We start from the raw sequence: 25,262 nt of genomic DNA, 5'->3' as shown, positions 1-25,262 counted from the left end.
TCGAAACCAACGCTAAATAAAATCCTTTTTGAAACCGTAATACAGGAAGACATGAATAATAGTGAAATCCTTTTTGAAACCGTAATACAGGAGGACATGAATAATTTTGACAAAAAGACACACAAATTGTTAAGAGAGGATGTGAAGCTTCTGTACGGAAGGTTTCTACTCTTGTACATCTAAAAAATAAAATGAAGCAAGAGAAATTCAACAAAAAAACTCACTAAATTCAAAGCATAGCATCTACATTGAGTCACTAACATATATTGCTCAGTTAGGACTCTGTTATACTCATCATCCTTGATCAATGTAATCATAAATTTCATAGCTACACTCCCCATTGGCATACACTGACATAGCATCTACTTTTTTGCTGACTTTATTTGCTCAGTTAAGCAATAACCAACATACACAATCTGACAATCATAGCAGCTACACCAATCATCCATAAAAGGCAGAAATACAAATACAATTCTAATGGGGTTTGGAACAAATAAACCAATCATCCAATTCGAATGTCGTTTGGAACAAATACACCAACCATTCAATTGGAATGGGGTTTGGTACAAATACATGCTTAGTTATCTCAAGGTTTACATAAATGAACAGATATAGACACGCGCACAAAATAGAAAGAAACATGGTTCCATTCTAAGCTAAAACGAACAAAACTGAATTATATATTTAAAATCCAAGCATGAAAGCTTCACAAAGATAAATTAAAAAATGTAAATAACCAATTAGGCTTTGAATAAAAATGAGGGTCTATAATTATATACCTCAAAATGGTAAGGAACCAACTTCTTGCTCCAACGATCCAAATTTCTGAAATTTGGAAACAAATTAAATCCATTAGCAACTCAAAGACTTTAAAATTCGAAGACCAAATCTAATGAAATTTTAGTTAAATGACCAAAGCCACACCAAAAAAATAAAATAAATAGAGATTTTAGAAATATTTTGAATCCAACACTACTAATTTGGTCTAACGAAGAATATGAAAGCTTAAGGCCTAGGTGAAATGGTCAGTAAACTGCAAGGGGCCTCGGCCAAGGCCATAATTGAACAATCATGTCATACAACTCAAAACTACTTCAATGCATTTGGATATAAAGGAAAATTAAATTTGTTCAATTTCGATATAAAGAACTTAGTGCAGGAACAACTTTTGTGCTTCAATGGCGTGAGCAGTAAATAACCAAGTTTATATACTGCAGTTCAAATAACAGAATTATAGGTTCATAACAGTCCAAATAAACTTCACCTAACTAACATGAAATGACACAAAAAATGAGTCGATTACATAAGTTTTAAATAATCTCGTGCCAAACAACTTGTGCTAGTATGGCCTCTTATGTTTAAGGAGCAATTGAAAGAAAATAGTTCATGAACGTAGCGTTTCTGTTGGTAGCGCAGTGCATCGAACGGATTTGATTTAACAACCAAAAAATCAAATAATGTAGTGGAAGAAAAACAAAGATTAATTACCATACACCTATCCATTTTCTCTTGTAAACAAAATTTTTCATTTGCACCTAATTTAAAGTCATGCTTTCATTTGCACCTAATTTAAAGTCATGCTTGTTTAGAGGTATAATCATAGCAAATAGAAAGACTCAATCCATTGCTAAAATCAGCAACCATAATTTCCTACTAAAAAGAACTTAGCACAATAGATTTCTTAGGAATTAGGATGCCTAAGACAATGATTGAATCTCTTGGAAATCCAATCAAACCTACAAAGCGTTTCACTTTAAGCGATTGACATATCAGACTCAGTTCGAGTTCACCAGCCACATTTAGATATACACTCGAAACAATTGATTAGGACAATATAAACTTATATTTTGACCAAGAAAAAAAGAGAGTTCATCGTCATATTTCACGATTCGACTAACAAAATCGAATGGAATAACAATTCTTGGAACAGGGAATCCTTCAATGTTACAAAACACCCACAAGAATTTGTATATTATGGCACTATTTTTCTTTTGAATTATTGTATCTGTTGTTGAAGAATTCACTGTGCAAATTATGGTACTATTTATTGTATCTGTTATTGAATTTCTTATTCGAAATAAAATGTGCAAATTATATATATATATATATATATATATATATATATATATATATATTGTATCAGTGACATTTGATTGGTTTCTAACATATGAGAAGTAGGTTAATTATTTATAAGCATATGCAAGGTCTATTCTTTCCTTAATATGGAATTGAGAGGGATTAACTCTCAACACATCCTTTCACGTGTGGAGAATTTTTAAGCCTAACTCGTAGACAATACAAGTCGAGAGATATGGATGTGTGGTCATTGGGCTTTAACATGGGACAACTTGCTCTGATACTATAAAGAAAGTTGAGATTCGATCATAAAACCAATTGTTAATAATAGGGAGTAACTCAATTACTATAAGTACGTGCAAGATCTTTTTTTTTCTTTTTTTTTTATCTCAAAGCGAGATTCTACACAAATATACCCAATGATAGATATGAGGCATGTAGTGAAGACCGGGATCACCTTTTTTTTTTTTTTTTTTTTGAGCTACTACAAACTTCAGGGACTTGGATGTATAGACGGAGAAGAAGTTACATGGCACGATTATATTGCTATGATGGTATTTCGTGCTAATAAAAAATATATATGTTTAACTTTTTGTCTACATATTTTTATGTTATTAACCCAAGATATTACATGTGAGTGTACTAATAACATGTAAATTATTCTTGTATAGATGGCATATCATAAATGAGTGTCTCCATTTGCTTACCTCACTTCATGCATCATGTACTACAAGTTGTTTCACATTATTTTTGGTTGGACCATATTATCATGAAATACCAATTGGACTATAGGAGGAATTGGCCAGGCTGTGGTCCGTACGCAGGCCACCACAAAAGGATGATGTGATTTGCTTTTCCCCTTGTTCCTGTAAGGAAGAAGATTCTAGTTGAAATTCGCATTCTTCTCATGTTCTCTTTTTTTTTTTTCTTTTTAAAGAAAACCTCAAGTACAAGAGAATTTTATTGATACGAAAAAAGAAGTTTCATCTAATTAGAGGGATATAACTTTACACTTTGGAGGAAAAAAAATACAAATAGGGGGGACAAAAGGCCTAAACCCTTTTAGATAAAAACTACAAGGTAAGAGCTTGCAAACAAAAATACCAAAAAGATTAGGACAAAAGAAAAGAAAATCATCCACTAAGAAGGGGGGACAAATTTGTAGGCCAGCATACTCAAAAAATTCTAATGCGGAAAAGGAAAAGTCTCTAGAGGTGGAGTCACATGCTAAACAAGTATAGGCGAGATGAGGCTTAAATTGCTAACTTGTCAGCAACCGCACACTACTACAATATAGCCTATCATCGACGGACCAAAAACCGACAAGAAACCCGATTTCTGTTTGAAATTTGGCAAAATTCCGACATAAAACACTGTAATGTCGGATTGGAATAGTGACACCATTGCTACCGTCACTAAAGGGCTTCAATGTCGGTTTGTTCGCTTAATCCGCCACTAAGCAACGTTGGTTTAAAACGACATTGATGTTATGTCGGCTTAAAGCGACGTTAGATAACAATTAAATAAATAAAATATGCAAACTAGTGACGGTGTAAAGTGACACCACCTTTGATAATAATAATAAATCGAAAATTGTTTCTGTATTCGTTCTCAAATAATTATAACTCAAAAAAATTATATAATCGAAATAATAAATTTCAATTATAGGCCACAACAAACAATAATAAAAATAATTCAAAAGAAAAATAGTGCCATAATATACAAATGTTTTACATCTAACATTCCATGTAATTTACAAAAACTCATCCACCACATTTATTTAAAATTAGATACAATTCTTCAAAATGGACAATACATCCATTTTTGTGCACTATAAATTCGAGAAATAATCAAGTCGGCCTCTGCTGTGCAAATGATTTGTTCCACATCTTTTCTCCAGTTCCCAAAACTATAGATACGCCTGTAATAAAACATAAATGGTCCTCACACGGTGCACCCCCTAGCAGTCTAACAAAGAGAGATTTGTCAAAAGAGAAAAAAAAAGAGCTTTAAATGCTAAGTTGTTTAATGTGGTTTTAATTTTCTCATCTTCTATTACGGACTAAGCATACACATGTCCATCAATCTTCCCTCTATGTATAAATCTATATACACACACATAGATACACACATATATTTATATAAATAATAAAAATAAAAACCTCATTAACAAAAATTAATCACTTATTGGTCTTATCTCATAAAGTCAATCAAACAATAAAAAAATATAATCACCCTACATATAAAGATCGGATCTTTACAGATACAGATCCATCAAACTACACCACAAAACTAACAAATACAACAATCAATACCTCTACGCAATCACAAACCCACACACCACAAATCATTTTTCACAAAACCAACACCAGACATCAATCAAAATTACAAATTTCCATTGGCGAATATGCACACACATATATACTGGATTCCGAAAGTGATGAGAGAAATCTACCTTTGGGCCGTCGATGTCAGAAGGGTAAGTGAGGCCGAGATTGGCCCAAGCGACAGTGTGAGCCATGAGCTTCCCTCTGCGAGAGCACATGGGTGTAATTGCAAAAGAAAGTTGGAGACTGAGGGCAGACCGTAATTTCGTCAAGAAGGAGAAAGAGTACAAAGGAGAAGTGACAGCAATAAGCGTAGATGCCAAGGACGAAGTAAATATGTATTTGTGAATGGGGCTAAGACCTAGTTTGGGAGTGAGGTGCTTAAAAAAAAAGCACCTGTGAAAAAAAGCTGTGAGGGTTTTAGGTGTTTGGTAAACTGAAAAAAAAAGGCTTATTTTGGAAGCTGCTGTGAGAATAAGCTGAAATCAAAGGAAAAAGCTGAAGCTGCTATTTGCAGCTTTGGAAAACTGGCTTTTTTTCAAAGCACACGGAGCTACAGTGCTCCTTTAATGAAAAGACCCACTATCAGACTGCTTTTTTTTCCAAAAGCACTTTTACAAAAAAGTTTACCAAACGCTCTGCTGATTTATTTCACAGCCGCTTATTCTCACAGCACAGCCGCTTATTCTCACAGCAGCTTTTTTTCAAAGCACAGCAATACCAAACCAGCCCTAAGCTGTTGCTAGCTTTGTATAGTGTAATAATGCAACTGCAAATAGACTAAGCTTCTGCTACTAAAAGCTTTTACAACATCATAAAACTCTTAACAGTTTGAACCCTACCTGTAAGTTTATATGAGTTAAAGAACAGTCGTACTTAAGTGCAACAAGATCATAAGCTCTTGCAGCTTCTCCTTTATATCAGAACCACTGGCAGTCCAAATTAACCAAGATTCAATGCCAAATCAAGAACAAATTAGTGATAATTTAAACTAAAGTCCCTAATATTGTTGCAGAGAGAATTCATATCAAGATTACAACATCAACAAATCCACACATCCAACCGTTCTTCAAGATCAAGCCCAAAAGCCCTTGAAGATCCGCTCATCACCGTTATTCAAGATCAAACCTTAACGGCCCTTGAAGAAACACTCATCCTCAAGATCAAGCCCCAACGGCTCCTTGAAGATCCGCTCAAATCCACCTTCAAAGATCAAGCCCACGGCCCCTTGAAGAAACTTCCAACAGTTCATCCAAGATCAAGCTTCGACGGCTCTTAGATCAACGAAACATCCACAAATCAACACCTTACGGAGATCGAATCAGAGGATCAAATTTGAGAGAGATTGTAACCCAAAATCATCAAACACAAATATTTGTTTGTGCACGTCGTTCTTGTCTTTTTCGTTTCAGGAATTTTCCGTGTTCACAGTTTCTATTTCCATCATTTTGAAATTTCTTAGTAACCTTAAATTTTCTTATCCAAACACAGGAATAGATTCTCATATGCTAATTTATGACACAGTAGGCGTGCAAGTTCATCTTTCTAGTAATTAAGACAAGTAGACAACCAACAAAAGTTACTATTTAACTCACTAGCACTATCACTCTACTAAAAAGAGTTTCTTAATAGCACATTATTGATTAAATTGTCTAGGTTTGTGGATGAGGAACCATTTGGACTGGTGGATTCTTCTGCAAGTTTCTTCCACTGCGTGACCTTAATTTTCATTTTCTTACCCTTTTCTCCCTCCATTAACTCTCTAACAAGCTTCTCTACTTCTACTCTTTTGACATCATTACTAATATCCATCCCAATATCCCATTCATTGCAAGCACACCAAGTGTTAGTTTGTTGGTCAGCAAAGAAAGGCCAACAAAGCATAGGAACTCCTGCACACAAACTTTCAACAACCGAATTCCAACCGCTGTGTGTTAAAAAGCCTCCAACTGAAGGGTGGCTAAGGACTTGCTCTTGTGGGCACCAACTTGCTATCAAACCCCTCTCCTTGGTTTCAGCTACAAATTCAGGTGACAAAATCGCCGATTCACCGACAACCAAATCAGGCCTGATTACCCAAAAGAATGGAAGCTTGCTATTTGCAAGTCCCCATGCAAACTCTACAAGATGTTCTAGTGTCATGACTGCTATGCTGCCAAAATTCACATAAACAACTGAATTTGGTGGCTTTGAGTTTAGCCATTCAAGGCACTCTGTTTCTTCTCTCCACAGGCTATATCCCATATCGTTCAAGGGATCTTTTGGTAAGTGATTGAGAAGCAACTGGAGAGGGCCAATGGCATAAACAAGTGGAAGCATTGAGGAAAGAGCATTCAAAACATCTGGCTCCAATGCTTCAAAAGTATGAACAACTACTGCTGAAGCTTGATCAACTCTTTCCACTGATTCCAAACTGAGGTTGAACACGCTGTCGTTTGGATTTGTAGTTCGAAAATTTGTCGATAGATCCCTTAAACGAATATCCTTCATTCCTGGAATCCAATCTATTACCTTGTCCAAGAAGCCATTTGTCAAACAGCTCTCATCTACATATATAATTAACACTCAAGTAAGAGTAATTAAATGAAATTAAATATCATACGTTTAGAAACAAGAGATTAAACAATAGGACGAGTGATGGGCATGGACTCTCCCCGAGTGTGTAGGACCGTATGTTTTGCGTTCTACACCTACTCCGAGGAGCTAATATGGTGCAATACACTATTTTAATTTTTTGTTAAAAAAATAAATAATCAATAAAATTATGCGATTAGCTTATTCAAATGATTTGTCTCACTACCTTTGAGTGGTGCAATACCCTTTTCCACCAAAGTAGGGTATTGTTTATAGCCCATGAAGCTGCCTGCAGAAATAGGAAAGAAGAGTACCAAAGGGAGTCCAGTTTCGTCAGCAGCTGTGATTGTTATTAACCAAGGATATATGTGCATGGGTATTTTAGTCATATTTTGTATAAGTTAGCTAGGCGGTTAAGGTGTTTAGCTGTCTTAGTTATTAAGTTTTGACAGTTGTAGCTGTCTTAGTTATTAAGTTTTGACAGCTGTAAGTTTGTTTTGTTAGCTTCTTTAAATAGGTATATATATTACTGAAAATGTAAGCAATTGGATTCATTCAGTAAATACAACAACATTTGCAAGACATCGCTTTCTCTCTCTACTCTGATATTCATTGTTCTTCGTTCTTGCTCTTCGATGGAGATTTTATGGCTTAATCTGCCATAATTATCATGGTATCAAGAGCCGAGGTTCAGTAAACCGGTGAAGAGGATCCTGGTTAGCTCATCAGGCTTACGGTTTTTCAGAGGCGTATCTTGATCTGTTCAGATTGGGATCTTTGATCGTTGTTGCGATATCAGGGCACGAAGCTAAGTTCTAGGGCACGAAGCCTATAATTGTTTGAGTTTATCAATTTGCAAAGTATTGATTGTTTCTTGAGCACGAAGCTCCTTGATTACTGGTGATTGATTTGAGCACGAAGCTCCTTGTTGTTTCTTGATTGTTGCTGATTTCTAGGGCACGAAGCCTATAATTGTTTGATTTTATCAATTTGCACAGCATTGGTTGTTTCTTGAGCACGCAGCTCCTTGATTACTGATTTGAGCACGAGATTTGAGCACGAAGCTCTTTGTTGCTTCTTGATTGTTGCGGTTGATTTTGTAGTTGAAATTACTGTGTTCTTCCAGTTTTGGAGTAATGGCGATGAATATGGTGAAGGTTGAAAGTCTACTTGGAATGTTAACCATTAGACTTCAGGAGGATAATTTTGTGAAGTGGTCCTTTCAGTTTAGATCTGTTCTTGAAGGAAATGATTTGTTTGATCATTTTGATGGTACCTCTGTCTGTCCACCAAAGTTTGTCTTTACTGAAGACGGTGGTATCACTACTGAAGTTACAGCAGCTTATAAAGAGTGGATTAAAAGAGATAGGGCTCTTGTGAGTCTATTGCTTGCTACTTTGGGAGATGAAGCAGTTGAATATGTTGTTGGTTGTAGAACTGCACATGAAGCTTGGATGAATTTACAAGATCGGTATGCTACTGTTTCGAGAGCAAGAGTGAATCATCTCAAGATTGAGTTACTGACAATTAAGAAAGGTTCGGATAGTGTTGAGAAATACATGTTGCGAATCAAGGTTCTTAAGGATCAACTTCTTGCTGCTGGAGAAGTTGTTTCTGAAAATGATCTTATTGTTGCTGCTTTGGCTGGATTGCCAGCAGAATTTAACATGATCCGTACTGTGATTGTGGCTCGTGAAACTCCTATTTCTCTTAAAGAGTTTCGAGCTCAATTATTGGCCGCCGAGAGGACTGCTAAAGATTCACAATCTACACTGAATTTTCCTATGTCAGGCATGTATTGCCATGGTGAATCTTCAAATGCTAATTCATCACAGAGTCAAAGATCGGCTCAACAATTTTCTGGTGGTTATGGTTTTGTCAGTGGTGCTAATGCTAATTCTCAGAATAATACTCAAAGGTCAACTGGGGCACTTGTGTCTCAGGCTTATCTTCCTCAGTTTCATCAACAAAATAATGCAAATTCTCAGAATAACAGGAGCTATCAGAATTATGGAGGTACCAATGGAAGGTTTAACAACAGGCCTAGGTATAATGGGAACAATAATGGCAGGTTCTCAGGGAATTCAAATTTCTTTCCTGGGAGCACAAATAATAATGGAAGCGCTAATTTTGGATCTAAAGGTGGTTCAACTTGGCAGAATTGGAATGGCAATACTGGTTCCAAAACAACATTGATTCCTGAATGTCAGATTTGTAATAAACGAGGCCATACTGCTCCTAATTGTTACTCAAGGTATGATGCAAGTTCCAGTTCCGCTCCTCCAGTTATGGCATGTCAAATTTGTGGAAAGAAAGGCCATACTGCTCTCAACTGCTATCACAGAGGCAATTATGCATACCAAGGTGATCAACCATCTCCTTCTTTGGCTGCACTTACTGCCCAAGCTCAGCAGAATTTCGTGTCTTCTTCACAGCCAAATTGGGTGTTAGATACAGGAGCTACTCACCATATGACTGCTGACCTTGATAATTTGACACTTGTGACACCTTTTGAGGGCACTGACAGGATTACAGTTGGCAATGGAGAGGGACTTCCCATTGCTAACACTGGTTTGGGTTCTCTTTTAACCTCTTCTAAATCTTTAACTCTTCAAATGGTGTTACATGTTCCACAGTTAGCAGCTAGTTTATTATCAGTTTATAGACTATGCAAGGATAATCATTGCTATGTTATACTTGATGAATTTGGTTTTTGGGTGCAGGACAAGGCAACCAAGAAAATCCTCATGAAAGGAAGGAGTAGTAGTAGTGGCTTGTATTACATTCCTCCGCAGCATTTCTACAAATATTCTCAGCTAATAAATAATACACCTCAAGCTTTGTTGGGGCAACTTGTTAAGACATCTATCTGGCATCATAGACTTGGGCATCCCACCAATGAGGTTCAACTAAAAATGCTTCAAGACTCTCAGATTTCTGTTTCTTTAGATAAATGTCCTCAGTTGTGCTCAGCTTGTATTAGGGGTAAGATGTCTAGACAACCATTTCCTTCAAAGTGTAATAAGTCAAGTATTCCTTTTGAAAAAGTGCATACTGATGTCTGGGGACCTTCACCTACTGTTTCAGTGGAAGGTTACCGATATTATGTAATTTTTGTTGATGAATGCACAAGGTTTACTTGGATCTTCCCACTTGTTAATAAGTCTGATGTGTACACTGTATTTGTGAAATTTCATGCCTTTATTGTGAATCATTTCAATACAAATATTAAGGCTTTACAATCTGACGGAGGAGGAGAGTACATGAGTAAAGTGTTTAAGACCTTCTTGGATACCAATGGCATTTTGCATCTTGTTTCTTGTCCATATACACCTCAACAGAATGGTCTTGCTGAGAGGAAAAATAGACATATTGTTGAAACTACTGTGACATTACTGAGTGCAGCTTATTTACCTCAACAGTTCTGGTTTCATGCGTGTAGTCATGCAGTATTCTTGATAAATAGAATGCCTAGTCAGAATTTAGAAATGATATCACCCTATATGAAGTTGTTTGGACAATCACCTTCTTTAGGGTCATTAAAGGTCTTTGGTTCTGCAGTCTTTCCTTATTTGAGACCTTATAATGTCAATAAGCTACAAGCACGAAGTGATGAATGTGTATTTTTGGGATATTCAGTAGGGTACAAAGGAGTATTGTGTTTTCATATACCTACAAAAAGGTTATTGTTGTCTCGGCATGTCATTCATGATGAACATGTATTTCCTTTTAAGACATCTCAATCCATACATGTTCCTCAATCTGTGTCTACTTCCACTACACAAAGAGAGTTACCTAGAGTTGTTTCTGTTGCATTGTCACATGAATCTGAGCAACATGGGGTGAATGATGTGGTCAATAATCCAGACATGGAGCTGCATTCTGTTTCTTCTCAGTCTTCTGGTACAGCATCAGGTTCAGGATTGTTACCATTACAAGCTACTACTCTACATCCAACTCCTTCCTCTCCAAGGTTGCCTGTCCATATCCCTTCCCAAATTCAGGTAACTTCTAACTCTGAAGATCTATCTCCAAATGATTGTTCTACATCTGACAATATGGTTGATATTTCATCTGTTTCTCCTGATGTTGTGGCTGGTACATCTTCAGTTTCTCTTCATGATGTAAATGATCCTGTGATTCATACTGATGTAATTAATGTGCCTTCTGAGCATAATATGATTACAAGGTTAAAAAGTGGAGTTTTACAAAGAAAAGATTATTCTGGTTATTGTGCTTCTGTATCCATGCCTCCAGGTTCTTCTTTATCATCTGATGATGATATTGTGTTTAGTGGTTTTACTGCTATATTGGATATTCATGAGTCTTCAGAACCAACTCATTACAAGCAAGCTGTTACCTCTGTGCACTGGAGAAATGCAATGCAGGAAGAATTTGAAGCTTTGCAGAAACAAGGTACTTGGGAATTAGTACCAGTTCCACAAAATAGAAATGTTATAGGCAGCAAGTGGGTGTACAAGCTTAAGAAGGATCAAGATGGAAAGGTGTCCCGATACAAGGCAAGGCTTGTAGCTCAAGGTTTTAGCCAAGAACATGGTATGGACTATGACGAAACATTTAGTCCAGTGGTCAGACACACAACAGTAAGGCTAGTCTTGTCACTTGCAGCAATGAACAAATGGGATTTAAGGCAATTAGATGTGAAGAATGTCTTTCTTCATGGAGAATTACAAGAATAGGTGTTTATGAAACAACCTCAAGGTTTTCAAGATTCTCTATATCCTACTCATGTCTGCAAGTTACTTAAGTCTCTATATGGACTTAAACAGGCTCCCAGAGCATGGAATGCCAAGTTTACAAGCTATTTACCTACTTTGGGGTTTCAATCTTCTCATTCTGATCCTAGTTTGTTTGTGAAGATCAGTGGTTCTAATGTAGTGATCTTGCTATTGTATGTTGATGGTATTATCATCACAGGGTCTTCTTCCAAGTTAATACAGCAAGTCATTGATGATTTAGCCAGTGTATTTGATATGAAAGACATAGGGAGATTAACCTATTTTTTGGGTTTGCAGATTGCCTACCGAGACAATGGCGACATTTTCATTAATCAGTCTAAATATGTTACTGATCTTCTCAATAAGGCTGGAATGATGCATTGTAGACCCTGTTCAACTCCGAGCAAGCCACACACTCAGTTATTGAAGGATGAAGGACAACCAATGGCTGATCCAACAGTGTACCGAAGTATGGTTGGTGCATTACAGTATCTGACCTTCACTAGGCCTGATATTGCCTATGCAGTCAATTATGCATGCCAATTTATGACAACTCCAACTGAAGAACATTTTTGTTTGATTAAAAGAATTCTTCGATATCTTAAAGGTACATTGCAGTGTGGATTGACTTATTCTGCTCAGGGAAAAATGGAATTGCTTGCTTATAGTGATGCCGACTGGGCTGCTGATATAAATACCAGAAGGTCCACCACAGGATACATTGTCTTTATTGGTTCCAATCATGTATCATGGCAGTCCAAGAAACAAGGAAGTGTGTCTCGCAGCTCTACTGAGGCAGAGTATAAGGCATTAGCTAATGCTGCTGCAGATGTAGCTTGGGTTAGATCAGTTCTCAAAGATCTTCATGTTTTTCTTCCATCTGCACCGTTGTTACATTGTGATAATCTTTCAACGTTAGCCTTATGTTCTAATCCAGTTTTTCATACTCGGATTAAACACTTGGATACTGATTTTCATTTTGTTCGTGAAAGGGTCCAAAAGGGAGATCTAGAGGTTCAATATATTCCTACAGAAGCTCAGGTTGCAGATGTCTTGACCAAAGGTTTACACAGTCCTTTGTTTGTTCATCATTGTACCAATCTCAGACTGGGATATCCCAGTTAAGATTAAGGGGGAGTATTAACCAAGGATATATGTGCATGGGTATTTTAGTCATATTTTGTATAAGTTAGCTAGGCGGTTAAGGTGTTTAGCTGTCTTAGTTATTAAGTTTTGACAGCTGTAGCTGTCTTAGTTATTAAGTTTTGACAGCTGTAAGTTTGTTTTGTTAGCTTCTTTAAATAGGTATATATATTACTGAAAATGTAAGCAATTGGATTCATTCAGTAAATACAACAACATTTGCAAGACATCGCTTTCTCTCTCTACTCTGATATTCATTGTTCTTCGTTCTTGCTCTTCGATGGAGATTTTATGGCTTAATCTGCCATAATTATCAATTGTAAATGGCATGAAACCATCTGAGAAAATGCAAGTCACTGGAGGACTAACATTATTGATCGAAATCGCCGCGTCATTGAGTTTTATGAGGAGGTCTCGAAACGGAGGCAAAAGGTTTTTGCTGATGGCATCGGATGCTAAAGAGGTGTCTTGGGTGGCATCTTGGTTGGAGTCTGGTGGAAGGCCGTCTGGAATGGTTTCAAATCGAAAATCAGGCAAGCCATCGAGGGAATTGGGTCCAAGAAATTTAAGAAAGCGGTTGTGGTTGAACTCTGTGTTGACAAAGGTTATATGAAAACCTCTATGGTGGAGTAGCTTTGAAAATTTAAGCATTGCCTTTATATGGCCTTGAGCTGGAGCTGGAATACAAACAGCATGAAGTTTATTGTTAGCTGCTGCCTTGGAATCCATCTTAGATTGTGCTTATGCGTTCGTGCTTGCACTCAACACAAATATATATAATATATACAGAGTAGTGCTGTTCTTAAAAGTATACACAACTGTAAGTCAAATTGAATGCGTGCTCCTTTAAGACTTGCAGGTTACGCAAAAATTAATTGACCAGTTGTCTTTTCTTTCGTGACAGAGGCATACAGCGCAGCCAAAATAGAAACTTAACGGTGTGCTTGTTGCACCGAACTTTCTCGTAATGGACTAGCTTCAGTGATTAAGACTCTTCCCTCTCTCCTCCTCTCTTTCTCATCTTTTCTCATCTTTCTCATCTTTGTTGCTATTGTCATGACTCGCCATCTGGTGGTGGCTTAAGGTTGCCTCACGAATTGTTTGGCAGATTTCCTTGTCCTCATCTCTTCTCTCTTGTCTCTCTACTCACGCCAGATCCTCTCTATTTCGATCCATTGCCTTTGTTGCTATTGTCTTCTCTTTATTTTGTAGCCATTAGATAAACAAGGGTGTGCGGAAAGTAAAAGAGTGTTGAAATCACTGCCCTTGTAATTCCTAAAAATACACAAGTCGCCAACACCTCCTCTAACAGAAGCGCAAACGCTTGAAAAGTGCAAGATGAGAATGCATCAGCAATCACAAACTGTTAGTGTTGGAGGTTTTCCGGCTTTCTAGCATAAAATGCTTGTATTGTTTCATTAGCAAATACAGGATGAGACTCCAATACCTTGACTAGTAATGAGGAAACAAAGTCACTAACAAATTGTCATGTCATGCTTGCATAACTCACTAAATCATACTGTTTGGTCAAATCAGCTAAACGGCAGAGGTGCATGCGACAGAATTTTAAGCTAAGGAGCAGACTGGGATGGTCAGGTAGGTGACAATCTCCTCTCGTATGAAAATCGCAAGGAGAAACAGAGAGAAATCAGATACAATTTCATCGGCAGAAATCTAGGACCATCATCGACAAAGACGCATTTTCGTAAGAAATATCCGAGGCAAGGAGCATATCAGCTAATGTTGACATCAATTGTCAATAAAGTAACAGAGTGAGGTAGTATTATCTTAATTACGACTACGACTAGGAACTGCGAACTAGGAAGGAGGACTGACTAAAGAGCAGCTGAGCGATGGCATTTGGCCACAAACTGGAGTCTGGAGGACTTGGTGAAATGCCTGGTCAGTGGCCATACTTGATCATACCCTCAGTATCTGAAGCTTGGTAGAGAAGGCAATTGCAACCCAATCAGGCTGGGAAGAGGACCACTGCAGCTGCTCGATTTCGGCCCCAGCCGTGTAGGCCAGAATGGGATCAAGGCCGCCCTCCACTGGCTGGCCCATGGAGGAGAGGTCCCAGATGAGGGCCTGGGAGTCATCACCGGCGGTGCAGATGTGGCAAGAGCTGTGTGGGGCCCAGGCAACGGCGTTGACGCTGGACTGGTGCCTCTGCAACTCGACCACGGGGAGGGTCGGGAAGCGGATGTCGAGGATCACCACCTTGGCGCTGTCCATGATAATGGTGGCCATGTACCTGGGGTCCTGCCTGTTCCATCCCAGGCGGACCAAGGGGGTGTCCGGCTCCGAGCTCTCGTAAATGATGGTGGAGTGCTCCTTGTCGCGCAGGTCAAACACTCTCACGGAACCGTCCGCCGAGACGGAGGCGAATACACCGACGCCGCCCCAAGCGATGTCGTACACCTCCTTGTCGTGGGCGATGAGCTGGGTGTCCACGGCCTCGCGCTCGATGTCCCAGATGGTGCACGTGGTGTCGATGGAGGAGGTGCCGATGCGCTTGGGTTCCGCCTCGTTCCAATCGAAGGAGGTGATGGGCCCGCAGAACTCGGAGTTCTTGTTGCCGTTGAGGAGGGACTTGAGCTCCACAGGCGAGGATGAGTCCGAGTCGTCCTCATCCCCCGAGATGCGCCACACGCGGAGGAAATCGCTGGAGGTGGCCAGCAGGTCTGGCTTCTGGCACTCCTTGTCCGGGATGAAGACGGTCTTGGTTGGCGCGTACGGGTGCTCGAAGGACAGGTTGGGGTCCGACCGGATCTCCCCGTTTGAGTCGTCAAGCTGCACGATCTCCACTCGGTTTGGGTACTGCTCGAGGAGGCTGGCGATGGCCAGCCGGTACTTCTTGTCCCGACGGACGCTCCAGTTCATGGCGTAGATGTGCCACGGCGCATCGTAGGTGTAGATCTCCGATCGTTTCTGCTGCTCATCTGACCCGTCCTGATTCGGGTCGCTATTTCTACTCGCTCCCATCCTTGTTTCTCTATCCCCCAATAGCACTATTTTCCAACTTACTACGATTACCAATCCACCGCCCCCGCTGCCTCGAAACACCAAAATTAAATTATATCCAATCCCCGATGAAATGAAGCAACTCTAAAGATTGCCTACACTCCTCATCTCATCCCCTTCTCATTCCTTTTTATTTTTTATCACGATTAAATAACGTTATTTTATATTGATTTTTTTATAAAAATAATAAAATATAAAATAATGAGAATATAAAATATTAACGTGATTTAACCGTGATCACAGAAATAAAAGGAGATAAGAAGGGTATGGAATGAGGAGGGCAGACAATCCACGTCCACTACAAATAAGTAAGTGAACACCTCCTGCAGGTAGCAAGTTGCAGCTTGACGAGGAAATGAACTTGGAATTATAAATTAACATGCATCAATTCATTTGTTTGGCCCAATCAATAGAAGAGGTCCCAAACTTTATCCACGATCAACTATTTTGATCATTTCGTAATTCTATTAAATAAGGATTAAAGTGACGAAAATATTTTCAATTTAATAATAATGGGCCAAAACAATTTGACTAAAATTGAAGGTATTTTTGTCATTTAATTCTTATTCATAGACAACTTCTATCGATTTCAAATCTTAAGACTAAAATGAAAGTTACGTCAATCTCAGAAACCATTTTGACTAGAAAGTCTAATTAAATTTGCCTTCTCGTGTCGTCTTTTTTGTGTCATATCCACTATTGCAACAAATTGTGTCACGTCAAATTCATTATATGAATTTAACAGGCGACATGATAACAACCCGACTTGTTAACGGGTTTACTTGGAATCTAGTATTTTTTTGTCATTTCATGTCAGGTTAACAAGTCATACAAAAATTGTCATGCCTAACATCTAGACCTGACAACTAGGTTGTTTCCGTATCATACTCGTTTATTTTAATGGGTGACCTGATAGAGGCACGATTAGTTAACTAGTTCTTAACAGATGACCAGTAACAATACAACTCGTTAACGGAATAACATGAAATCTGTTAATTTTATGTTATTTTGTGTTGCGTTAATGCGTCATATGAGAAATTGCCTGACCTAACCATATTTTGTACCTTTCATTTGAGCAATTCCAACATGATACTATCTCCTGACGATAGTGGATTAAATACCTTCTCCACACCAAAATCTCCTCCATCTCTTCCAAGTCATTGGGCTATGGGAGAGCCCAGTTAGTCCCCAGGCCGAAATTGCCTAGTCTAGCCCCTAGGTTGTGATGTCATGGTGGCATTTCAGTTACGTTAGTCAAATTTCAAGGGTCTGGATTGTTAGACTTGGTGGAAGGGATCTGGTCTCTTTCCCTATAAAATCAACCACCTCTCCTACTCTGTCCCCAATACTCATCATGATGAAAATGCTAAATTAAGGCATAAATTTATTACTAAATCAATGGAATAATGATGAAAATTTCAAATCGGAAATCTGAATCATTAATACATTATCTGTATATGAAGCACCAAATCTAATAAAACAGTAAAACACACAACATCAACATGTTAAAACACCCAAAACCAAGAGCTTCTCCGCCTCTCCCTCCCTGCCCTTTGATTTATCAATCTAAATATTTATCAGGAGTCAAAAATAATACTCACTTAAAACAATGAGTATATTCTAATCCAACAAATACTAAAACAGAATCGTGCCAACATAATGACTTGGCACGTTAACCTTTAGGACATCTGAAATATCATATAATTTCCAAAAGGTCACTATAGATTTTAGGGGCTCATAAACAATTAGCCTAATCTTTTTCTTTCGTCTTGGACTATAAATATTAAAATGCAACCAAATCTTCAACATCGAAAATGAGAAGATGACTCTGATTTCTTTATAAGAAACGTCAATAGCCTTCCAGTTGGCCGATGCTTATCCAATAGCACAAATATATTCGTATTGAACTATGATATGACAACGTAAGTTTCAAGCATATAAATTAAATTTGTAGTAATAAGCATAGGCAAATGAAGAACAATGTTCTCTTTCATAACGAAAAATTTATCTTAACCTTCTGCTTGCAATGCATCCTCTGCTTCTTTTTTGCCTTCAGCATCTACAGTTCTTTGAGCCGGGTTTTGCAGCGTCTGCATTCACCTATATAGGGTTTAAAAAATTTCAGTGAGAGAGTAAGGAGAAAAGTAATGACATGCTCCAAGGGGTAAACCGCAGCAAACAATAGAGTATATTTTGAATGCAAAATGGCAATTAGGAGTCATAAGTACCTTTAAAACACATTTCTGAAACGCAAACAGTCCCATATAAGGGTAAGAAAATTATTAGAGCGGAGAACAAAGTACTCACTATAAAACATTTTAGTTCTTTAAGAAAAATAAAGCGGGGTTCAAAAAGGATAATGAAGCATACCAGTAGGTTCCCAATATCAGATAATGATTTCTTTCTTAGCCCAAGATCGTCATTTGATTCTGCTGGCTTCTGAACTAAAGGATTCTGAAGTACATTGCACCATAGGAAGCCACTGAGCTATCTTTCTCCACTTCAGTTGTATCTAAATAGTTCAAAATGCCATCAGCCTCCGATTGTAACAACTCATTGAACTTAATTTGGTTATCATTTATAGCCTAAATCAAACTATAACTTTATCCCACAAAATCGAGGAAAACCACCTGTGTCCGATTTCATGTCAACACCTCAACTTATATCGTATCCAATTAGACCACTACAACAACATACTGACAAAGTCAACACGGAAATTCATATTCCATTTGACAATACCAAATCAAGCAATTTCTAAAGACCAGAAATAGATCTTAGAAAGCAGAAACCCTATCTCATATGCATTAAAGCGATTAACAAATTCTCGGTGAACCATCATAAAATTAACCCAATTTCTCAATTCCAAAAACAGGAAAGATTAAGAAAGGATTCTGAGTTCTCACCATGACCAAAATAATCATATCGATTCAGTTTGAACTCGGGTCGATTTCCGTCATCTGCATTAACAGAAACAATAACTTATGTCAGTGCATTCAAACCAAACCCATAAATCAATTCCTAAAATCAACTGCAAATCACAAAGTTACCAAAAAAAATCCCTCAAAGACCCAAAATACCTGAAAATTACTATATTAGCACTCCCTCCACCCTAAAATCAGAAAATTAGAAAATAGAATCTGACAACATTGTACGTAGAAAGCAAGGAATCGATAATTTAGGTAGTTTTCCTGGACAATAATGAGCTTGCAAAGATCATATTCATACATGGATGCTCAAATACACAGAGACGCTACAGAGATCATTTGATGAACAAAAAATAGAGATGATCAGAGACTCAACACACACCATTCATAGATCCATGGCTTAGAATTTCTCAGATCCAGTTGAAATTAATAAATAAATACAAATTAGGAATGTGAATCTATACCTCTGATAGTCAGCTCCGTTCCCCCAATTCCTTCGCTTGACTATCTCAGAATATACTAGCTTTAAGAGATTCAGACTGTCTTGATCTTGACTTGGACTAAAGCCTGTTTAGTATTTTCTTTTTTTTTTCTTCACAAAAACTGTTTTACTTTAAAGTTAAGCAATAAAAAATGAATAATACTAGGGAGACTAAATTTGTAGACAAAATTTTAGAAACTAAAAGATATGGAAGTTGATGATTGATTTATTACTTAAACGTTGACAAACGTGCTTATTCCTATTAGTAACACATCATTTAGTTTGTAAATTTAGTATTCCTTTAAAAGTCGCCAGTAGATTGCTTTTAAAAGCTCCTTTAATAAAAGGATAATGTTAGGTAGACTAAATTTATAACCAAAATTTTGGAAACTAAAGGACATGAAGTAAATGATTGGTTTATTACTTAGTCGTTGATAAACATGCTCATTCCTATTGGTGATACATTATTTAGTTTACAAAATTTGTTTTCCTAGAATTACCTTAATAAAAAGCAGAGTTGATCTTTTAAAAGATTTTTAATTCATGTAATACGTCATATATTCTTAAAAATGACATTATTTATCTTTCTAAACGCTGTTTCTCATGCTCACAACACTTTGTAAAATATAATTTATCAAGCGCTCAGCTGCCTTATTTTGTAGCTGATTATTCTTAAAGTACAGCAAAAGCAGTTTATTAAAAAAGCACAACAATTACAAACTGGCCCTAAGCAGAATAAAGTGTTTAGTGCAATAACGGACAAAATATCGAAAAAAAGTTGTACCATTTTTTAATTCACAATTTTGCTTTAAAAAAAATTAAAACTAAAAAACAAGAAACCTCACATAAGCACTGTTTCCCTATTATTAGGGGTGGGCACGGTCCGGTTAGGCCCAGTTCCACCCTCAAAATGAAACCGAAATCGACAAATTTCAACGGTTTGATTTGGTTCCGCTTAAATTTATTACTAAAATCATACGGTTCGGTCCATAACGGTTTCGGTTTGGTTCATGCCGGTTCACGGTTCTAACCAAAATTATATATATATTTTTTCTAATTTTCTACTTCTAATACCAAACACATATTTCAACCACAAATGCAAGTAAATTCGAGTTTCCACTACTAGATCTACAAGATTTGTGACCGGAGGATAGAAAGTGTGCATATAAATATAAATCAAAAGATAAAAAGGCTCATATCAAGACCAAAGTGTAGATCTTAAACTAAAACTAAAATGTACATAATGCATAAATACTGAAAAAAAAATGGAGAAAATTAATGTAGGGAGATAAAAGTGATAAAACAACAGTCGAGTGATCGTTTCGAAAACTCTATGGTTGATACAAGATGACCAACCGCCGGTGTCGGAACAAGCACCAGCTCTGATCGGTTCATTGTGCATATAGTCAGTTGAGATTGTACAAATAATTTTAATTGAGTCTAGATATAAATTTTATGTGGTATAGACAATTTATGAAGATGAAAAAAATAAGTAAGTATTTTGAAACAGAATGACAAATTGAAAAATATTGAGATTTCACTACAAAATCAATTGGCAATATGAGAGAGTAGCTCAATTATTTATAAGCATATACAAGGTTTCTTTTTTTCCTGATGTAGGATTAATGTTTAACACGCCCCTTTACGTGTGGTGTGTTTTTAAGCTTAGCACATGAAAAATACAAATCAGGAGATGTCGAGCACGTGTAGTCATTGAGTTTCACACGTGAGACAACGACATTTGTCTTGTTTCTACCTCTTGATTTATTCCAAATGCTAGAAAAAAGAAATAAAGAAGTGCATAAAGAAAACAAAATGCGAAAATCACTTATCGATAAGACTGTAAGCCAACCATACATTAATAAACACTTGCACTAGACTTGTTATTGAGCACACAAAATCCATTGCTTTTACGTATGCTAGGATCATTCCTCCTTATTGTCAAGGCGTGCCAACATAACCTTAATCAAATGTTGAAACGAAGTAGAGGAAGATCCACCATCGCCAACAGCCTTCCTACACACTTCACTCATCTCCTCAACCCTCTTCCTCACCGCACCATCACCGTCCATCACACACCTCACAGCCTTCTCAATCTCATCTGCCACCACAAAATGATTACCACCGTCTGTTCTGTAGTCCAATCTCAGCTCCACGGCCAACCCCAAATCCTTCACCATCTGAAAGGCATTAATCTGCTGCTCTGCATACAGAGGCCATGTCACAATAGGCACACCATGCCACAAGCTCTCTGATATGGAGTTCCATCCACAGTGCGACACGAACCCTCCGGTCGCTTTGTGGGCCAGGACCTCCACTTGTGGGGCCCAACCACACAAAATACCAACATCTTTGGTCCTCTCCAAGAATCCTTGAGGCAAAAACTTCTCATAATTTGAGTACTCACCTGTCATTACATTTTTTAAGCCTAGAATATTCATAAAAATTTAAACATGGAGGGGAGAGACCAAATTGACTAACAAAGTGAAAAATAATGACTAAATTAGTTGCGTGAGTAAGAGAAGTAATGTTCGACAAATTCTTGTTACTTTTTGTACATTCCTACATATATTTCTTGATTTTATTTTGATTCAAGTATTAATTCAAAAAATAAATAAAGATACATAAACGGTCAAAAGCGAAAATTATTTTTCGATAATAAATTGTAAACTAACCTGGCGTTACAAGCTGGCCCTTAGGTGGGGCTTTCCTTACGGACCACAAGAATTTCTTACCACTCTTTTCTAATCCAACTGCAATCTCTCTCAGTTGGGCCTCATCAAAACTTCCAGAGCTCCCAAAGCAGAGGAACACCACTGATTTCGGAGGCTGATCATCAAGCCACGTCATGATCTTTCCAAATTTGGCCCGATCCGACGGTTTCACATGATGCTCACCAATAAGGGGTCCCACCGTGTAAACAGGAGGGATCTCAGTCTCACAATCCAAAAGTGAGCTAACCGCATGGGACTCCAGCTCAAAAAACGTGTTGACGATTATACCCTTGGTTTCCTTGAACCTCCTCGCGTGGTTTGCAAAGCAACTGTACCCGGTGTCCTCGTAAGCAAACGAAGGAAGCACATTTGCAGGAACTGGATTGGCATAACTCGGCACGACCGACTCAGGGTCCGATGGTTTGAACACCATGCCAAGTCGGTCATAGCGTCCGGGAAGGTGGAGAAGAAGCCCTAGAAAACCAGCCCCGGAAGTGAAAAACAGATAAGATGGAACCTTGAGCTCATAGGCTACGTCAATCATGGAGGTGCAGAACATATCAACAACCAAACCAGAAACGGAGGAGTTGGGCAGAACATGGTTGGCTATTGCGTCTCTTACGTGACACTTGTAGTTCTCTATGAAAACGGTGAGGTATTTCTCCACAGATTGTTGAAGAATCTCGAGTGGGCGGTGCACACTGGGAAGGTCTACGATTTTTATGTGGGCATGGGAGGCTGCAAGTGATTGAGTAGTGCTAGGGTTTGAGATCAAAGTAGTGGAGGATTCAAATGCTGATTCCATGACAAGGATTGTGACAGAGAATTTGTCACAACAGTCGAGTAATCGTTTCGAAAACTCTATGGTTGATACAAGATGACCAACCGTCGGTGTCGGAACAAACACCAGCTCTGATCTGTTCATTGTGCGTATGATCAACTGAGGTGATACAAAAAAATTTAATCGCTTCTAAATATAAATTTTGGAAGGGGTGGTGTGTGGACGAAGGACGAAGGAACGTCTATTTTATGGTATAGACAATTTACATATGAAGAGAAAAAAAATGTAAATATTTAGAAAGAGAATGACAAATTGAAGAGAGTTGGGATTTTACCATAAAATCAATTAGCAATATAAGAAGTAGGTTAATTATTTATAAGCATATGCAAAGTCCATTCTTTCCCTAATATGGGATTGAGAGGGTTAACTCTCAACACATCTCTCACGTGTGGAGAATTTTCAAGTCTAACTCGTAGACAACACAAGTTGAGAGATATGGATGTGTGGTCACTGGGCTTTAACATGGGACAACTTGCTGTCATACTACGAAGAAAGTTGAGATTTCATCATAAAATCAATTGTCAATAATAAAGAGTAACTCAATTACTTATAAGTATAAGCAAGATTTTTTTTTTTTCCCTTGAAGCGAGACAAATATACCCAATGATAGATATGAGGCATGCAGTGAAGACCGGGATCAACTTCTATTTTTTTTTTTAGCTACTACAGACTTCAAGGACTTGGATGGTATAGACGGAGAAGGAGTTACGTAGCATAATTATATTGCTATGCTAGTATCTCGTGTCAATAAAAAATATATATGTTGAAGTTTTTTGTCTACATATTTTTATTTTATTAACTCAAGATATTACATGTCAGTACTAATAACATGTAAATTATTCTTGATAGATGGCATATCATAAATGAGTGTCTCCATTTGCTTACGTCACTTCATGCATCATGTACTACAAGTTGTTTCACTTCATTTTCGGTTGGGGATAAGGATTGTCTTCCCTCTTAGTTGTGGTGCCCTTCCATGCCCTTCTATTTTGCGCGGTCACGGTTAAGTCACGTTAATATTTTATATTTTTATTATTTTTTGTCTTATTATCTCATTAAAAAATTAATATAAAATATTGACGTGACTTAACCGTGACCGCACAAAATAGGAGGGCATGGAAGGGCATCACAACTAGGAGCGCAGACAATCCTTATCCTTCGGTTGGACCACATTATCATGAAACCAATTGGACTACAGGAGGAATTGGCCAGGCTGTGGTCCGTACGCAGGCCACCACAAAAGGATGATGTGATTTGCTTTTCCCCTTGTTCTTGTAAGGAAGATGATTCTCATTGAAATTCGCCTTCTTCTCATGTTCTCTCTCTCTTTTTTTTTTTTTTTTAGGAAAACTAATGGAAATGATCTGAAAATTTTGAGTTTTAACGATATGAATAAAATAAAGGGTAAAATGAATAGTACTAGGTTTGACTTTTTAGTGTAAAAATGTAGTTTTTTCGTTAAAGTAAACAGTACCGCAGACTTTTCATTAAAACTTTTTTTTTTTTCTTTTTAAAGAAAACCTCAAGTACAAGAGAATTTTATTGATACAAAAAAAAAATCACCTAATTAGAGGGATATAACTTTACGCTTTGGAGGAAAAAAAAAATACAAAAAGGGGGAACAAAAGGCCTAAACTCTTTTAAATAAAAACTACAAGGTAAGAGCTTGCAAAAAAAAAACCAAAATGATTAGGAAAAAAGAAAAGAAAATCATCCACTAAGAAGGGGAGACAAATTTGTAGGCCGGCATACTCAAAAAATTCCAATGCAGAAAAGGAAAAGTCTCTAGAGGTGGAGTCACATGCTAAACAAGTATAGGCAAGAGGAGGCCTAAATTGCTAACTTGTCAGCAACCGCATTCTCTTCTTGAAATATATGAGAACAATGAAAAAACCATGTGATGCAATTGTGAAATGTATTTTTTCCAACAAGTTCAAAGTGTTAGGGTAAAATTGGCAATCCCTGACAAAATGCCTGAGTCTGTAATAGCTTAGACTTGTTACATATTTACAATTGTAATAGTTTTAGTCTAGGGAGGTTTCTCACACTTTCAATGCGAAGATGTTACCAAAACGCGATACTCATTCAGGTACGTTTGCATGCATGCATCCAACTACATTCATCTATATCCATATACTATTGTATTTGGATTAGGACTTTTATTCTTGTGTGTTTTACTTTTCTAGAATCAAATTATCCTGTCTTTCAAACCGTGTGATAAAACTGGTTTTTCAAAACATGTTTTCAAAACTTATCTGTTTGCATGTCGGTAGGACTTATCTGTTTGCATGAGGAGTTATCTGATTGCATGTTGGTAGAATTATTAAACTACATGGATTGCATTGTAGTACTTATCAAGAAAAAAAGGGACCAATGCTTTTGCATATATATGGAAAGTCAGGGACGTGAAAAAGTGAGC

The 25,262-nt window shown here is 37.5% G+C and overlaps 3 protein-coding genes and 2 long non-coding RNA genes across 6 annotated transcripts; all 5 read right to left on the bottom strand.

Annotated features, from left to right (window-relative positions):
* Window positions 1-3,774: 3,774 nt before the first annotated feature.
* Window positions 3,775-4,756, bottom strand: LOC126582391 (uncharacterized). The gene is made up of 2 exons (XR_007609488.1): window positions 4,532-4,756; window positions 3,775-3,997 (listed from the first exon to the last, which is right to left on the bottom strand). It is a non-coding gene; the product is annotated as an uncharacterized LOC126582391 (long non-coding RNA).
* A 1,211-nt stretch (window positions 4,757-5,967) lies between these two features.
* LOC126582373 (7-deoxyloganetin glucosyltransferase-like) lies at window positions 5,968-13,816 on the bottom strand. The gene is made up of 3 exons (XM_050246515.1): window positions 13,181-13,816; window positions 7,204-7,327; window positions 5,968-6,949 (listed from the first exon to the last, which is right to left on the bottom strand). Exons 1-3 carry the CDS (start codon window positions 13,586-13,588, stop codon window positions 6,015-6,017), a joined length of 1,467 nt encoding a protein of 488 aa, XP_050102472.1. The 5' UTR covers window positions 13,589-13,816; the 3' UTR covers window positions 5,968-6,014.
* Window positions 13,817-14,247: 431 nt separating this feature from the next.
* On the bottom strand, window positions 14,248-16,003 carry LOC126582386 (WD repeat-containing protein LWD1-like). The gene has a single exon (XM_050246531.1). The coding sequence runs from the start codon at window positions 15,842-15,844 to the stop codon at window positions 14,780-14,782; it is 1,065 nt and encodes a 354-aa protein (XP_050102488.1). The 5' UTR covers window positions 15,845-16,003; the 3' UTR covers window positions 14,248-14,779.
* A 1,681-nt stretch (window positions 16,004-17,684) lies between these two features.
* LOC126582388 (uncharacterized) lies at window positions 17,685-19,432 on the bottom strand. Its single transcript, XR_007609486.1, has 4 exons — window positions 19,272-19,432; window positions 18,787-18,840; window positions 18,254-18,395; window positions 17,685-17,983 (listed from the first exon to the last, which is right to left on the bottom strand). It is a non-coding gene; the product is annotated as an uncharacterized LOC126582388 (long non-coding RNA).
* Window positions 19,433-21,104: 1,672 nt separating this feature from the next.
* Window positions 21,105-23,025, bottom strand: LOC126582375 (anthocyanidin 3-O-glucosyltransferase 2-like). 2 transcript variants are annotated; one of them, XM_050246517.1, is made up of 2 exons: window positions 21,964-23,025; window positions 21,105-21,716 (listed from the first exon to the last, which is right to left on the bottom strand). In XM_050246517.1, the coding sequence occupies exons 1-2, from the start codon at window positions 22,925-22,927 to the stop codon at window positions 21,214-21,216; spliced, it is 1,467 nt and encodes a 488-aa protein (XP_050102474.1). In that variant the 5' UTR covers window positions 22,928-23,025; the 3' UTR covers window positions 21,105-21,213. The 2 variants fall into 2 exon arrangements, with proteins under 2 accessions (XP_050102474.1, XP_050102475.1); XM_050246518.1 differs by having other exon boundaries at window positions 21,105-21,695; window positions 21,964-23,023.
* Window positions 23,026-25,262: the final 2,237 nt, after the last annotated feature.

Source organism: Malus sylvestris, chromosome 9, assembly GCF_916048215.2.
Source record: "Malus sylvestris chromosome 9, drMalSylv7.2, whole genome shotgun sequence".
NCBI lineage: Eukaryota > Viridiplantae > Streptophyta > Magnoliopsida > Rosales > Rosaceae > Malus > Malus sylvestris.
The sequence above is the reverse complement of the archived record's forward strand: the minus strand, read 5'-3'. Positions and strand labels throughout refer to the sequence as shown.